This window comes from Cupressus sempervirens, chromosome 6, assembly GCF_028749045.1.
Source record: "Cupressus sempervirens isolate cs-2001-9-10 chromosome 6, ASM2874904v1, whole genome shotgun sequence".
Lineage (NCBI taxonomy): Eukaryota > Viridiplantae > Streptophyta > Pinopsida > Cupressales > Cupressaceae > Cupressus > Cupressus sempervirens.
Window position 1 is genome coordinate 209,858,872 of NC_143123.1, and position 17,194 is coordinate 209,876,065.

The 17,194-nt window shown below is 36.5% G+C and overlaps 1 protein-coding gene across 1 annotated transcript in view; it reads left to right on the plus strand.

The window, feature by feature from the left end:
- LOC149551993 (magnesium transporter MRS2-2-like) overlaps window positions 1-17,194 on the plus strand; it is a 162,337-nt gene that overhangs the window by 114,057 nt on the left and 31,086 nt on the right. The window contains exons 8-14 of the mRNA XM_089787483.1: window positions 11,672-11,739; window positions 12,042-12,132; window positions 12,702-12,761; window positions 12,902-12,987; window positions 13,439-13,480; window positions 13,684-13,807; window positions 13,907-13,982. Of these exons, the coding sequence (XP_089643609.1) occupies window positions 11,672-11,739; window positions 12,042-12,132; window positions 12,702-12,761; window positions 12,902-12,987; window positions 13,439-13,480; window positions 13,684-13,807; window positions 13,907-13,982 (547 nt within the window). The remainder of the gene's footprint in view (window positions 1-11,671; window positions 11,740-12,041; window positions 12,133-12,701; window positions 12,762-12,901; window positions 12,988-13,438; window positions 13,481-13,683; window positions 13,808-13,906; window positions 13,983-17,194) is intronic.

Below are 17,194 nucleotides of genomic sequence, written 5' to 3' on the forward strand. Positions count from 1 at the left end.
TATTACTTGTCAAATGTATCCATCTACAATTGCCAAATATAAATACCAAAAGAACCTGGAATAAGTAGCTGAGATGACATGCTTTTTGACTTTGCTTTTTCGGACTACTTTTTCGGATCTGCTTTTTCAGATTGCTTTTCCGGCTATGCTTTTTCGGATCCGTTGCGAAAACTGAAACCTTTCTCCTTGCCAACTGATGTCAAAAATTAGATGCACGGGCTAAACAAAATCACTGAATATTATTTCCCAATTAATCACAAATGAATTGGTTGACTACCAATTCCTCCACTCCCAACTAGGGTTGATATCTCACAACCGAAATTGGCACCTTAGAGTCTTCAAACCCTCAGGCAAGTATGCAAGCACTAAGGCTCTCAGCACAATAGATGAATATGCAACTCAAGATGTGTAAAATGACCCTCCAAAGGCTCCTTATAAAGATTTCACAAGCAACTCCAAGAATCTTCTAGAGGAATCTAGCACTTTATTCTTTTAAGTGACTTTTTGATATTTTATTATGTTAGTCACTTTAATATTAAATCAATTAAATATAAAGTTACTTTTTTAATATTTCATTGTTTAGTAACCTTATAAGTAATTAATTTAATATATCTTTTCCCCCTTATTTCTTCCTTTTTAGCCTCCGGGGAAAATAAAGGCTAAAATAAAATAAGTAGCCGTGCCTGTCAAAAAGGGGACATTACAGTCCTCCCTTCCCGAAATTGCTTGTCCTCAAGCAATTGCAAACTCGGGTGCTGTAAAATTTGCTCATTCTCCCATGTGGCATCCTCTGCAGGCAAATCCTTCCATCTCACCAAGTACTTCTTAATCACTCTGTTCCGCAATTTCCTCTCGCTGACATCAATGATCTCTTCAGGCACCAAGACCAAATGTCCCTCCTCATCAAGTGGTGGAAGATCCGTGGAAGAGATAACCTGCTAACCTAATGCCTTCTTAAGGCATGAAACATGAAATACATTATGAATCTTGCTACTCGCAGGCAGCTCTAACTCATATGCTACCTCCCCAATCCTCCTGGTAACCCTGTATGGATCGTAGAGCCTTGGTCTTAGTTTCTCTGCTCCACTCTTTTTAAGAGAGGACTGTCTATAGGGCTGCAATTGTAGATATACCATATCACCAATCTCAAAGCTGCGCTCAACCCTGTGTTTATCTGCATAAGTCTTTTGCTGATTTTGTGCCATTACCAGATTATCCTTGAGTGCCTTCAATATATCTTGGCTTTCCTGAATCCAATCTTTTGCTTTAGGTTCCCTACTCTCACCAAAAGCCATCTCCACGAATGAAGGCGCATCATACCTGTACAAGGCTCTGAAAGGACTCATTCCAATGGACATATGGTGTGTGGTATTGTAACAATACTCTCCTAAATGCAACCACCTGATCCAAGCCTACTGTTGTCCTGCCACATAATCACGCAAGTACCCCTCAACCCACTTATTAACAATTTATGTTTGCCCATCAGTTTGAGGGTGATAACTGGTACTGGGTGTCAACTCAGTACCTGTCAGTCTAAACAACTCTTGCCAAAAAGCACTCATAAACCTGCTATCCCTGTCATTGACTATGTTCTTAGGTAGCCCATGCAATCTAAAGATCTCCCTGAAAAATAGCTCAGCCACCTGTGAAGGTACTCTGTTGGAATAGCAAAGAAATGTGCGTATTTTGTGAGCCGGTCTACCACAACAAAGATGCTGTCTCTCCCTTGTACCTTGGGTAGGCCTGTGATGAAGTCCATCGAAATGCTCTCCCACTTCCGCTTAGGAATGGGCAAAGGTTGAAGTAACCCAGCTGGATGTGTATGCTCGGATTTATTCTGCTAGCAAGTCACGCACTCCTTCACATGCTTCAACACATCATCCTTGAGGCCTTTCCATGAAAACCTCTCTCTAATCTGTCTATAAGTTTTGAAGTAGCCCTGATGGCCTGCTAGGGGTGTATCATGGCAAGATTGTAGTATTTTCTCCTTCAATTTTGATTCTGGTACTAGGTAGATCCTATCCTTGTAGTAAATCACATCATCAACTATCCTGTACTTGTCATCTTGAATCAATCGATCCATCAACTCACAAGCAAATGTATTCTTGGAGTACTCCACCAGTAAGATGGATTTCCAATCTGCCGAAATCTCAGAGAGTGAGCAAGCTGAAGGCCTCCTGGAGAGGGCATTTGCAACAATGTTCTCCTTCCCCTTAACATACTCTATGTCGAAATCATATGCCTGTATCCTGCTAACCCACTTTTGCTGTCTCTCGTTCAAGTCCTTCTGCTCTAAGAAGTATCTGAGACTGTTATGATCGTCCTCACCACAAATTTTCCCCCAACTAGACACTATCTGAACTTCACCAAGGCATGCATAATGGCGAGCATCTCCTTATCATAGATGGAGTATAGTCTCTCAACGCCCCTCAACTTACGACTCTCAAAGGCAATAGGGTGTCGATTCTGCATCAATACTGCACCAATACCTTCCCTTGAAGCATCACACTCTAGAATGAAAGGCTGCGTGAAATCAGGAAGTGCCAACACTAGACAACTGCTCATCACCTCCTTGAAATCAGGAAGTGCCTCTATTGTCCAACAAAATGCACCATTCTTGGTCAAATCTGTCGAAGGTGTCCCCAACTGTGAGAACCCCTTAACAAAACACCTATAGTAACTACACAGTGCGAAGAAGCCCCGTAGCTCTATAAGTGACTGTGGTGTGGGCCAATTTAGAATAGCCTGTATTTTCTCTTGGTGCACTTGGACACCCTCTGCACTGATCACATGTCCCAAATAAAGAATCTCCCTAAGGCCAAACTCACATTTCGAAGCTTTAGTGTACAAGGACTGCTCCTCATGGTAAGGATCTCATCAAGCTGTTGCAAGTGTTCTTCCCAAGTTTTACTGTATATAAGCAAATCATCAAAGAATACCAAGAGGAACTTATGCAACTGTTTGTTGAAGATATGATTCATACAAGACTGGAATGTGGCAGGTGTGATAGTTAATCCAAATGGCATTACCAAGAATTCATAGTGCCCATAGTGGCATCAAAAAGTAGTCTTGTGCACATCTTGTTCCCTCACTCTAATCTGATGGTAACCCGATCGAAGATCAATCTTTGAAAAATATACTGCCCCATGTAACTCATCCAATAACTCATCGATCCTGGTTATCGGGTACCTGTTCTTGATTGTTTTCTTATTGAGGGCTCAGTAATCAATACACATTCTCATGGTCCCATCTTTCTTCTTCACCAGGACCACTGAAGAAGCGAAAGGGCTGGAGCTAGGACAAATGTGTCCCATATCAAGCAATTCCTTGATTGCTTTCTTGATCTCATCCTTAAATTTCTTAGGATGGCGATAAGGGGTAGTAATCACTGGCTTGGCCCCTTCTTCCAACTCAATAGTATGCTCGAAGCCTCTGTCCGGTGGCCTCCCTGGGGGTATCTCACCAAAAACCTTGTCATGTTTCCCCAATAGCTCCTTGATGTCAATGTGGATTGGCTGTCTTGAATCTGTAGATTCCTTAGGAGTGATCACACACTCTGCTGCCCAAACTATGTCATCATGACTGAAAATACTCTCCATACGTCTAGCTGAAACTATCTTAGGTGCTTTAGATGCCATACCTCTAAGCACCACTGTACGCCCATCAGCATCTCTGAACTTGAGTTCCATGGTTTGGAAGTTCTATGAGTACTTCCCTAATGACTGCAACCATTGGACCCCAAGTATGTTATGCATATCATCCAAGTCAACCACATAGAAATCATCTGTAACTGTGTGGTAGCCCATCATAATAGACAACTGTGGAATCCACTGAGTACAAGCTATCTTATGCCCATCAACCACCATCACACTGAATCCCTCAAAATCCTCTAGAGGAATTTGTCGCTTGTTCACCAATGATGCATCAATGAAGTTATGAGTAGCTCCACTGTCAATCAATACTGCTATCTAATGACCTTGTAGGACCCCACGAACTTTGAAAGAGTTGAACTTAGGAGCACTAGAGATAGAAGCAATGATCTCATCATGATTTTCCCCATCTGAACTGTTATTGTCTTCCCTTTGAGGTTCCTCTTCCTCAAAACTGCTCTCATCATCTGATATCACCTCAATTAAGTGAGCCTTGCCTTTCCCTAGGCAATGGTGTCCACTAGACCATTTCTCCTTGCAATGATAGCAAATCCCCTTAAGCCGACACTCCTATCTATAGGCTTCATCAAAGTTCTCCTTATTACTTTTTTTCTAGAATGGCTTCTTCCCCTTATCCTTATGGGATGTGAAAGGCTTGCTAGGAGCCCTAATGCTAGATGTAAAATATTCCATGTCTCTAGTCTTCATGATAGCATCCTGGAGAGAATTTGGTTTGAAGGCCTTAACCCAACCACAAAGAGGCTCTGTCAATCCCTCAATGAAGAGCATAACCAACCGCTATTCTGAAATATCTGTCACCATAACTGCCAACCGTTGGAACTCTGTGATGTAAGCATCCACTGAATTAGTCTGCCTGAGTTGTGCTAACTCCCTAAAGTGGAGTTCAGGATCCTTACGATCAAACTTGTCAATGAGCTTCTAGGTGAATTCCAAATATGAAGTAATGTTGGCATGCCCCAAGCTAACAAGTCCATGGTACCACCATTCATGTGCTTCACCTTCCAAATGGAGTGTGGCGTATTGGATAGCCTCTGTTTCCATCATAGGATTGAGTTGCAAATATGTGTCGAGCTTCTGAACCCAAGCTCTAGCTGTACCTTTGTTACTTCCATCAAATGATGGTAAGGTTAATTTTCTCACCTTACGCTGCAAGTCTGGATTTTGCACTCCCCATTGATTGTTTCTTGGTCTATTTCTCAATTTAAGACCACAAAAGTCTACTAGTGACATAGCAGCCTTGAAATCATCACCTAGAGAGTTGTACTCCCTCAATAATCACCATATCCCTCTTCTCTTACTTGCTGGTCGTGATTTGCAGCACCCTATTCTCTCAAAAAATGTAGGCATAAGAGGCCTAGGAGTAGCTCTACTTGCTGTTCTAGCACTGCTTTGAGCTGTGTCATTGTTTTCTTGACCTCCATTGTGTCCATTTTGCCCATTAGTCCTGTTATGGTTCCTATCATTTCCATTGTTTCTATTATCTACCAGCTGTCCAAGGATAAGTGACAGTTCTTCTCTTCCTCTTGCCATTTCATCTCTCAACTCCTGTTGCCCTCTTGCAAGAGCATTAAGCATTTGCTGGGTACTGCTTTCTTCCATGACTTCTAAAGGACTTAAGCCCTTTCTTACCCTGTTATAGAATTTATCCAAAGGATTTATGAATGGAATATTTGGAAACTCTTCACTTATAACCCGTACAAGATGGCAAAAACTTTAGCTCTGATAATACTGTAAAGTGCCTTGATAATTTTTGAAGTTTTATCCCTGTTTTTCTGCCTTAGGAATTTTGTCAAACACTTCCCTTGCAGCCTCAGTTTGCTGATGTTTGTTGTTTTGCTATGATTTTTGAATGCCAATGATATTGATGAATACAAATGATTGCAAAATAACTAATTGGAAATCAAAGTGATATGCAACTTCTTTTTGTTATTTTCCAAATGCAAGTACATGAAATTCTGATGTAAAATGCACACCTATAGCCAAGAGGCATTTTCACAAACACTTGGTCTGCATCCTATGACTATGCAATGAGACGTTTTTACAAACATTTGGCATGCAAATTGAACAGCTGAATTAAGCTGATTTCCCTTCAATACTTAAATGTTCATAATGACTGAATACTTTGGTAACAAAAAGACATATATTACTTGTCAAATGTATCCATCTATAATTGCCAAATGTAAATATCAAAAGAACCTGGAATAAGTAGTTGAGATGATATGCTTTTTGGCTTTGCTTTTTTCGAATTTGCTTTTTGGGACTGCTTTTTCGGATCTGCTTTTTCAGATTGCTTTTTCGGCTCTGCTTTTTCACTTTGCTTTTTCAGACTGCTTTTTCGGCTTTGCTTTTTCGCTTTGCTTTTTCGAATCCGCTGCGAAAACTGAAACCTTTCTCCTTATCAACTGATGTCAAAAATTAGATGCACGGGCTGAACAAAAATCACTGAATATTATTTCCCAATTAATCACAAATGAATTGGCTGACTACCAATTCCTCCACTCCCAACTGGGGTTGATATCTCACAACCGAAATTGACACCTTAGAGTCTTCAAACCCTTAGGCAAGTATGCAAGCACTAAGGCTCTCAGCACAATAGATGAATATGCAACTCAAGATGTGTAAAATGACCCCTCAAAGGCTCCTTATAAAGATTTCACAAGCAACTCCAAGAAGTTTCTAGAGGAATCTAGCACTTTATTCTTTTAAGTGACTTTTTGATATTTTATTATGTTAGTCACTTTAATATTAAATCAATTAAATATAAAGTTATTTTTTTAATATTTCATTGTTTAGTAACCTTATAAGTAATTAATTTAATATATCTTTTCCCCCTTATTTCTTTCTTTTTAGCCTCCAAGGAAAATAAAAGCTAAAATAAAATAAGTAGCTGGTGCCTGTCAAAAAGGGGACATTACATATAGTCCCAATAATGATGATTTATTGATTTATTTGATGCTTTTGGCATTTCTTGTATGAAGTTGAGAAGCTGATTGTTCAATCCAACGATAACCAATCTCATTGAGAAGAGGATGACCATTGAAAGCATCTGATGTGTTCATTTGTTATTTTGTCCTTTACACATCGCAACCTCATGAAATTGATTTTTCTTCTGAAATTATTGTCTCTTCATTACTTCTCATGTACTTTAACAAAAGTGAAATCAAGAAATTTCAATAATGTTCTGTACCTTTTTAGCTGCCTAAGTAAATGCCCCAGCTCTTTCAAGGAAAACCTGCATCTATAGAAGCAAATATCTGACGAAGGAAGAAGAACATAATAAAACAGCCTGATCACGGTTTGGAATCTATTTTCCCTGTTATTGTGATTTGCATTGCTAACATTCATTGTTGTCGACATCATGTAATAGCTATTTATTTTCAGTTGAATGAATTCATTGGTTGTTTTAGGTGATTTTTTCCCTCCCTTCACAGATTCTACATTTCGGATTGAATTTCTCTGTCTGCAATGAGAGGATTGTTGTATAATCCTCCCAAACTGAATTATTGTCGATTTACTAGAACTCTCTTAAAATCACTTCCCTTCCTTATTTTAATTTGAGCTGCTACAATTTGCATCAAAAGAATGGGCCATCCTTGCTTGCCACATAAAATAGGCTCACCTTCCACTTTCTTTGTGAAGCTATCAAAGTGAGAAGATATCTCTTTGGATTCAAGTGCAACAAAAGACATTGGAGATATAGAAATAGTCGTCCTTAACCTGCGAGCTTAGGGCTGGCACATTGAGGGGAAGGGGAACATTTCTTTTCCATAAGCACCACAACAACTTTTGAGTAGAGATAAGAAAGATGCCATGAGCTAAAGTACCACAGATGGATAGAAATCTTGTTCAGGATGGCATCTCGATTGCTTTAAACTTCATGAATTTGTGAGTCTTGAAGAAGAATTAATGTGATTGTAGAGTGACTAACATTTTATGAATTGTAGCATGATGAATACTAGTGGAAAGATTTATTCTGCTAGTGAATATGTAATAAATAATTGAAGCTGATTATATAATGACACAAAAGAGTAGCAGAGTCAATCTGCCTTACTGACGTTTATCTTGAACAAGGTCATCCCCATGAATTTTTTTTTTTCTAGGAATCAATGTGCCTTTATTCCAAATCCATTGTCTTCACCCTTAGCATGGCCTTCCACACACAATTGTACAATAGAGGAAACATTGTCTTACCAAGCAAACATGGTCCCAAATTCCCAATGCATAGTGTATGCTTGGTATAGGACCCTTTCAAGATTCTCCAAGCTTTCTTCTACTGTAAGCTTCCAGTAATGCAATGACATTTTATGTAAGCATAATTGATGCAGCCAGTCCCAGGTGTTTAAATCATAGAGTAAACCAACCCTTTCTGTTTGAACCTCATCTGGTGTAAGAATATTACGTATTTCAGTATGTCATATCACAGTCTTTATGACTTGACAAACAATCTTAATGGCTTGCAAGAAATATAATTCGATTCTGATATACTTCAGTAAAATAAGGATGTATGAACATGTCATATACATTTGGTCCTGACTCAACGTAGAAAGGTTACTCATCGAATATCCATTTGATTGTGCAATTCAAAAGTAATGTATGGAATTTCATGGACACATTCCTTTCTGCTGTAAATTTGAAAGCAGTTTAAATGAACATATAGCAAACTGAAAAATGGAAAGCTGCCCACATAAACTGGTCTGAAATAAAGATGTGAGTCCGGGGTTGACTTTAAGCAGCCAGTTCCTTTGACGTGAGCAATCCAAATGCAAATCTTAGAGAAGATATGACTTACGTCTGGTCTGAAATGACTTGCAACAAAAAAGAAATAACATAGGAGAGTAGAGGTAAAATCATGGGAAATGAATAAAATCTTTGGCATCACCCGACTTCCATAAATAAGGAGACATTGAAAAAGACCAAAGGCTTCCAAGTGTACATTTTAGCCTCTTATAAGGAAATAAATAAATATGGAAAATAACTTGAAGGTTATAAATCAAAAGGATAATTTATAAGTATATATGTTTACTTGCATTTACATATATTTTTATTAAGATGGCATCATATTTAATGTTTATCCAAGGTTGTACCTTTTAAGTATGTATATATAAATACATGTTTCACCTAGAAGATTATTTTATCTTCTTATCCACTCCTGTGTACACACATTTAAACGTACGTATTTTAATAGATATAATCTTGTATAAAATAATACTATAGTGTCACCTTATTTTTATATCTAGTTGCACATACATATCTATGTATTATATAGAAGTGATGAGAATGTCGATTATAAACCATTAAAGGTATGTACTTTGATTAAGATAAAATGTTTAATGTTTTACTTAAGTTAAAAAGATTAATATTTTAAATGTTTATTTAATACCTCATGCGTGTCTAATGTGTGTATCCTGTTATGCAGTCGCTAGGTCCTCAACCATGGTGATTCACGATTCATACTCATTTGCCCAGTGATGGTGATGCTCTTGTGCCCAATTCTTTTCCGACAATGCTTCCACCCCTTTGACGTGCTCCCTACAAGAAAAGTCTCTACAATTAAATCATATTACCATAACACGTTATTAATCATAAATAATCATAACGACTAGCCGCCTTTTCAATTCCATGAATTCATGATAAATAATTAACTAGCATGTTATCTTTGTATAAAATTATAATGACTAACCATCTTACCATTTCATAGGATTATAACAAATTTAATCATCAGCTGACTTCATGTGAACCTCGACGACTATATGAACATTTAAATTGGGTCGAAAATTGGGATGTTACATCATCAGTTATTGCCACCTAACAAGGTCAGGAACATTACTTATTTGTAATTCTTATAATCGTCTTGTATTCCAAACCACTGAAATCTGAAGCTAGTAGCAGATCTGAATTGAAGCATGTGTTGTTAATCCATGTAATGCAAAATTTACTCAAAGGTGATGGTCTTGCAGAAGGAATGTTGTTTGAAACAATGGAAACTAGAAAAGGAATCAGTACATACTACATACCACCTGCAAGAAAACTCTTTCTTTTTATTATCTGCAGATTTTTTGACACAATGCCTGAACTATAAAGAGGGCAAAATTTTTTGTAGCCAATTAGGGAAGGACTCTCTACATTATGAGAGTTCATGTTGTAATCTGATTAGTCTTCCAACAATTAGTGTCCGCATTGAAAGGCATGCATATAAATCGACGACTGATAAACAAGGCAGTACTGGCCTGATCTGATCTGGAATTGCTATGTGCTGATCCTCTGCAATGGTGAACATGTATCCAAACCATTTCTCTGATGATGTCCTGAGTATCTGAGACCTCACTGTGTAGGCTGAATGAATATATGATGGTATAACCATGACCATGTCCATGGACTCTTGATATCGAAGTACCCTTATTGTGATAGAGATGGATATGTACAATGCGATCCTATGCATGTAATTGGACTACGATTCCAAGCAGATAAAGGATGCTGATGAATAATAATCTCAATGTTGATGAATGGCAGGAAGTCTCAACTCACGGTATAATGAAGTGCAATCTGGTGTGAATATATAACTGCAATAATAAATTCGCTTTGCACAATTGGCAATGTATATACATATTTTTGACAAATGATGGATGACTGTGTATATTGACTTACCATTTTCCTGGACAACAACTTCTAACATTTTGCAAAATGCTGTGCATAGGATGCATAGACAGGAATGCATCATAATTTTTGTCCAGATACAAGAGTGCCTGATTTGGTGAATATGATGGCAAACATAAATAATTTTGTGTTGTTTTTTCCTTCTTTTTACAACACATGTTGGATTTTGAGTTTAGTGGATGGTTAACTTTGTGCCTGACCATCACCTTGACTGTAATTGCAGAAGCAAGAGAAGGGAGAAGGCTGAGGTCAAGTTCTAATGAATCTGCCTCGGAAGAAATAAAATGGTGCCATGCATAGGTTAGAGAATCCTTTCGAATAAATTTGGAAGAAACTATGTCTAATCCATACTGTCTAGCCATCTAATGCGACCAGTGATTGTTGTAGTTAGAGAGCTAATCCAGGTGTTAGACCACGAGGACATTAATTAGATGCATTGTGGGTATGAGCAAGAGAAGAGTGTTTCTGCATCATGGCATGTGATAAGAATACTTAATTGAACATGTGATGTAGTTTCCTTTATGGTCGGGATTGAATTGAGAAATCACACGATAATGAGCCAGATGGCAGTTGGCATGTGCAACATTAGCCGTGTCTGTTGTGATTGCGACAAGTCAACTATTCTCACCTCTTGCTGAATGTGTATCGAATTGAGATCGTCATATATTTAAAGATGATTCTAGCTTAGATGCCACGATAATGGCAAGTTAGATAAGATTGCACTTAAGCTGATTCATAAAACATTCATCAAAGGGATATTGTTCTTCTGTGATATGGCCTGAACAGTTAATCAAGCTTCTTTTATTTCAATAATTATCCTTAGTTATACTAACTGTTTTCTTTTGCAAACATCAAATGACTTGCTTCACTGAAAAATGCTTTTTCTGATGTAATGAACATAAAACTAATGTTTTCTGGGGCATACCGACTCTTATATTTGAAAGTGCCTTTCTAGGAACCTTCGGCATGCACATGAAATTTATGATTGGATGTATGGTTGTATGCAAATGTCTATGGAGTATAAAATATATCTATGGTTTACTTTTATATTGTCAAATATATCAAAAGTACCATGCATTTCATTTTAACATTTTTGCGCACTGACACTTCCCTTACTAATAAATTGAAATTGCACAGTACATTTTCATATTTTATCATTTTTATGGAATTTAGACTGTAAATAACTTATGTAGACACAGGACTCGGGGTGGAAGAATGCAAAGGAATCAACCTGGCTGCATTGGTCCTCACATCTTAAAATCAAGGCTTTTTTGAAGTTTGTGTAATTTTCCATATATTGATATCTTGTGTTTTCATTCTTAGTTGGTGCTGTTTCTAATATTCAGGTTTTGGAAAGTGATGATGCTCTAATGGACCTCTGCCTCGAGCGCTTAGATTGTCTAACATCTTCTGGGTATGATAGAATCAGATGCTTGAGACTACAACATATTTTCAATTTTAGTGTATTGTTGATGTTCAAAAGTTATTTGTGACATGCCAATATATTTAAAAATTTGCTAAATACTTGCTAGTAACTTGAAAGGTTCTTGGAATTTTGTTAATAATGAGCTATTTTTGAATGAATGGTTGAGGAAAGATGTGCTCATGAACGATATTATTTTTTTGTCCGAAATTGCAGTAGGTCAATTAAAAGACGTGGGCATTATTTCTGTAATATTGAGAATGCTTTAGTGAATTTTATCCATGTTAGGGCAGGACAGGATCACAACATTTTACAGAGCAAGATCAGGATCGAGATAAGTTGCGTCGAGCAGCTGCAGACATCATGTTGACATATCAACGGCAAGTGAGTTGATATTTTTGAATATTTCAGTAATGAAATTGATTTCATTGTTTTGTCAGTATGGTTTAATGTAATCGCTGAAATTGCAGCCTGTAATATAAAGCTAGATAGATTTAATAGTTCATTTAATAATTATAAAACCAGAGGAGCTTGATTATTAGTCAAAGCTCATGATTTGTTTGTAAAGGTGTCTGTCTTTGGGCTATGGTTAGCAAGCAATGCTGTGAACTCTCTAGCTGCCGTAATATTCTAAATGCAGTTGTGAACTAAAATTCAAAAAGATTATTTGAGAGTGTAAATTTGAAAATGACTGAAAACAGTTTGAAATTTGAATGTTACATTAAGGACCTGGTACCTTTCTCCTCATATTGTAAGCCCCATATTGTAGTGGATTACTAAGTATCTAGGGTTTTCCTTCTTCAAATGCATTTGATGGCTAATTTTGAACATTATTCTGTGATTATAGGGTCTTCCATAAAAGCTGTCAATTTAATTCAAGATTTTTATTGGATGTGCTAGCCGCATTTGACACGGTATTAAATTAATTTTGGCTAAGTTATATTTTTGGTTAGGTTGATGATGCAGGGGGTGTGGTTGAAGAGCTAAGGAAAGGTATTGAGTCAGCACAAGAGGTATGGATGTGAAGAGCTACTCAAGCAGGCTACTAATTGACATATTCATTTGGATTTTGTTTAGAATTCAAAATTTTTGTTGTGTTACAGCTTTAGGCATTAACTCATTATTCTTATTCAGATTTATTTTGCTATGCAAGGTGTGGGAGCTTACACTAGATACAACCAGAAATAAAATAATACGCATGAACCTTTTTATTTCGATGGCATCATTATCCTTGACCTCGTATGAATCTTTAGCTTTAATTTTTTATGCAACAATAACAGTTTTTTTGTTTTTGTTTTGACAATTCTTAGTTCTGTCAGAAAATAAGTGAGACTTATTGCAAGCTTGTGTGTGGATTTGATTGTGTAAGTATTGCAAGCTTGTTTCTGGATTTGATTGTGTAATTATCTTTGCATCAGCATTTCAGATCACACTGTGTGATCCATCATTAGGATGAATGAAAGAGAGCATGAGGAGAAAAATGCTTTTCTCTTGATGCTTTCTCTCATTCATCCTGATGATGGATTAGAGTGTGATCTGAAATGATGATGCTAAATTACATAATCAAATCCAAAAACAAGCACAAGATTGAACTTATGGATTGTGGAAATCTACTTGCTCTTATAAGTGAGGCTTATTCTCTCTGAAGTAGGTTGGTTAATTGTTTCATATTTCATATCTTTGTTGGCAGGGCCACTGTTCCAGCAGGTTTTTTTGGCATGAACCTTGTCAGGTATATCTAGTTCCTTTTTTACTTGGTAACTGGGATCTGACTAGTTCGTCTTCTTATAATTTATAATAAGTTTGTGTAGTTGCCAGTGATACACTGTTCTGATGGTTATTTTCAAATTTTCAATAATTTACATTGTAAATGATTCTTATATAATATATTGACATCTTTGCATGGTTTAATGGCCTCTGAAATGTAAATTGCAGCGGACTGGAGTCCGCACCTTCTGCATTCTATATAGTTATAGGAGCAACATCTACTTCATCTATTTTTGTTGGCTTTGGGCTTCTATTTGTGTTCCGTAAATTTCTTGATAATCGTCGCGCACAGGTTTTCTTCTTGTTTTCCTTTTTCTAACTATAATAAAGCAAGATGATTAGTTTTACAAGTAAGTTCCAACAAATTTTTCACCTTGAGACTGTGTTTCAGGATCTTGCAGCTTTACAAGACCTCCTTAGCCACATTGACGATTTTGATGATATTTTCCAGGCTTTGGCATCGAAAGGTAGTCCAAATGCTTGAATTTATAAGGCTTTCCATTAGATCATATGTTTCAAGCTCATAGAAACTCTTTATGAAGAGGAATCAAATGTTAACTGAACACATTCATTCAATATAATAGACATGATTACACTATTAAATCAAGAATCGTGAAAGATTGGATATTAATGTAATTTTAATTTTTTAGTAGCTCTGATTACTATAAGTTCAATCATGTCTCTTAGCTTGATTTTGAGTTTTTGATAAATCCTGAGCACCAAAAACAATATTAGTATGGAGAGCGAACAATATACATGCATGAGGGTTTTGGTTGAATATGAAGTTATTAACTGAATAAGCAACCATCTCCCAACTATTCTATATTTTGTACTCTAGTTTAAGATTTCAGACTTGGTGATTACTTGGTTGACCTAAAATGTTAAAATCTTGCAACTTGGGAAAAACTCTGCGATAAATTGGCAATGTTAAAACATATTCATCAGAAACACGTATGTTAATGATTTTTTAGAACATATTACTGATTTCTTTCATATATAGATTAAAATGAGTTCGATACACTTCATAGACCAAAAAATGAGTTCAATTCCATAATTGGAGTACATATGAACTCAAATTTTTATTATGAACAAAAATTATAAGTCATAAATCACTTCGATAATTAAAGCTCAAAACAGTTTGTGACTGCAGTTCTGGTGATTTGGAAGTCTAGGTATAGGTTTATCCTGAAGAAGAACCTCAGGCATCAGGCCAAGTTGTGTATGTAATTAAACCCTCATTAATGGCTCACCAGCCTTTGCCTACCGCCGCCTCCTGTATTTTGACGTATTATCTTTCCATTCAACCTAAAATCAAACATGTATGTTTTTTAACTTTATTGAAAAGTGGCTTCCCTACAAATGCATAAAGTGAATAAAATAACGCCTCCTCCACCTTCTTGTAACTCTGTATTTCACCATGTATTAGGAAACAGCAGCCACCAAGTATAAACTATTCTGAATGAAGGGGGCATAAAATAGTAAACATCAGCAGGAATATGTCGGTGACATTATTGGTTCTACTTTGATCAGTATGTACCATATGGGTTCATATTTTGTCCTTATGACCCATCCAGATGTTGAATTATTTTTATGCCTCTACACATGGCCTTGTATAGATATTCCATGGGAGTTTTAACTGCATTGCATAATCACAAAGCTTAACCAATAATTCTGACACCTAAAACAAGTGAGTGAATGAAAAGGAAATTAGAAAATTAAAGTAAATGAAAAATAAGTAAATCAAGATTAAAATTAGCAAATTGAAATACTAGAATTTATTAAAAAACTGGCAGCATCGTAAAACTTATAAAAAGAAAATAGTGATTTTGATTTAAATATCTTAATCACGGTCTTGGCAAATGTATCATAAAAATGGTCTTCATGACTCTCAACTTCTTGTTGTGGGTATTTCCCACTATTTTTCACTCAAAAACATCTGCTTAATGTTAGGCGATACATTTATCATGCTTTGTTATGTGAGGTAATTAGTCACGGAGTATGTGGCTCTTGTATGCATGAGTTCTTTGCGACTGATGCACTTCGTAATGAGCTTCAAGATATGTATGAATGCATATATGTTGTAATGTTCACTTTTGGGATGATCCTAAATCTTGCCCTAAAATTACAAGCTCAATTAAAATAACATAACATATTTACAATTATATCTTTGCCAATAAAATCTATTTATCAAGATTAATCCTAGTTTAGATCATACAACTATGTTATACGATATTTGAAATATAATTCATAAGACCAATTTTTTCTATTAGGGTTAGTGATCTTAAGATAAATATAACTGGATGTACATCAATAATCATCTTAACCTATTTAGACAAATCATGCAATGGCTTTTGAATTTTAGGAACTGAGCCATCATAGTTCCATTCCCATAATTAATCATAGTAGGGCCTGGATAGGAAATCCACAAAGGATGCCTAGAAACTTGTTCAGCCCAATTTGTCCAAAGAGTGCGCATTGTCCAACTAAGATAACTTTCTACTTGGTCCACAAGTAGCAAGAATATTCACTAATACCATTCCGTCACTTGGGGTAGCTTGCTTAATTGGAGAGAACCCGGGCCATTGAGGAAGACTATCCGACCCAAATAAGCCCAAGAGTGTGGAACATGTGAAGATTTGCTATTGCAGTCACTGATTATTAATCTTCTATCATAAACGATTATTAAACTGCCGAAAATAAATTCCCAGCTAATATCGAAAAATAACACAATTGCAACTTCACTTATAAAATACGGAAAGAAACTCACAACACAAAGATCACAATGTTTTTGAACAAATCGTCCCCGGAAAAACCCCTAAGGGAAAACCAGATCTACATATGAGGAAATTATATTAACTTTAGCAAATCAAGAGATACAAAATTCCTTTCCTCTCACTGGCAGAACTTAGACAACCTCCTAATTTCTCCTGCTGATATTCCTCTGTTGTTATCCCCAACGCTATCACTGTGCCCTTGCTAACACTGCAAGACTATTTTCTATCATTGCAAACTCATTTGTTAACACTGCAAATGCTTCTACAAACTTCATATTCTCCAAATGCCCCCCTGACCCCCTTATATACTACTATTGGAAAACCAACGGTCGAGATTGATTCTCAATCGATGGTCGAGATTAAAAACAACTTAACAAGCCTAACCAAGTCAGTTTCTAGGTGTTTCCAAAAGTGGTGAATTAATTAACAAATATTTGCCCTAACTCTAACAAATTAGTTAGCAAAATAATTATTTGCTAATTAACTACATATGGACGAACAACTATCCAAGCTACCAAAACTAACACAACATCCAACTAAAACAACTCTCCCCTTGGCCCCCAAGTGGTAGGAATACCCATTAATATTATTTCATCATTTGGGGTGGCCTTGCTATGAGCTCACGAGGCTTGCTACAATGAATTGACCAAGACCACTACAAGTACCTACTTAAAATGGGGACATTACATTTTCAACTAATGCTTTGAATTCTTTGAAATGAGATGTAATGTCCCCTTTTCGGGACATTAGGAAATTTAAATACATATTCATATAATATTGAAATAGACTATGAGAGTGCGAATTAAACTTATAAAAGGTCAATTTAATATTATGAAGTGGGCTAAAAATGACAAGGAGGGATAAGATGAAAAGAGAGGGAGTCGAAGTGTCACAGCCTTGAGGAT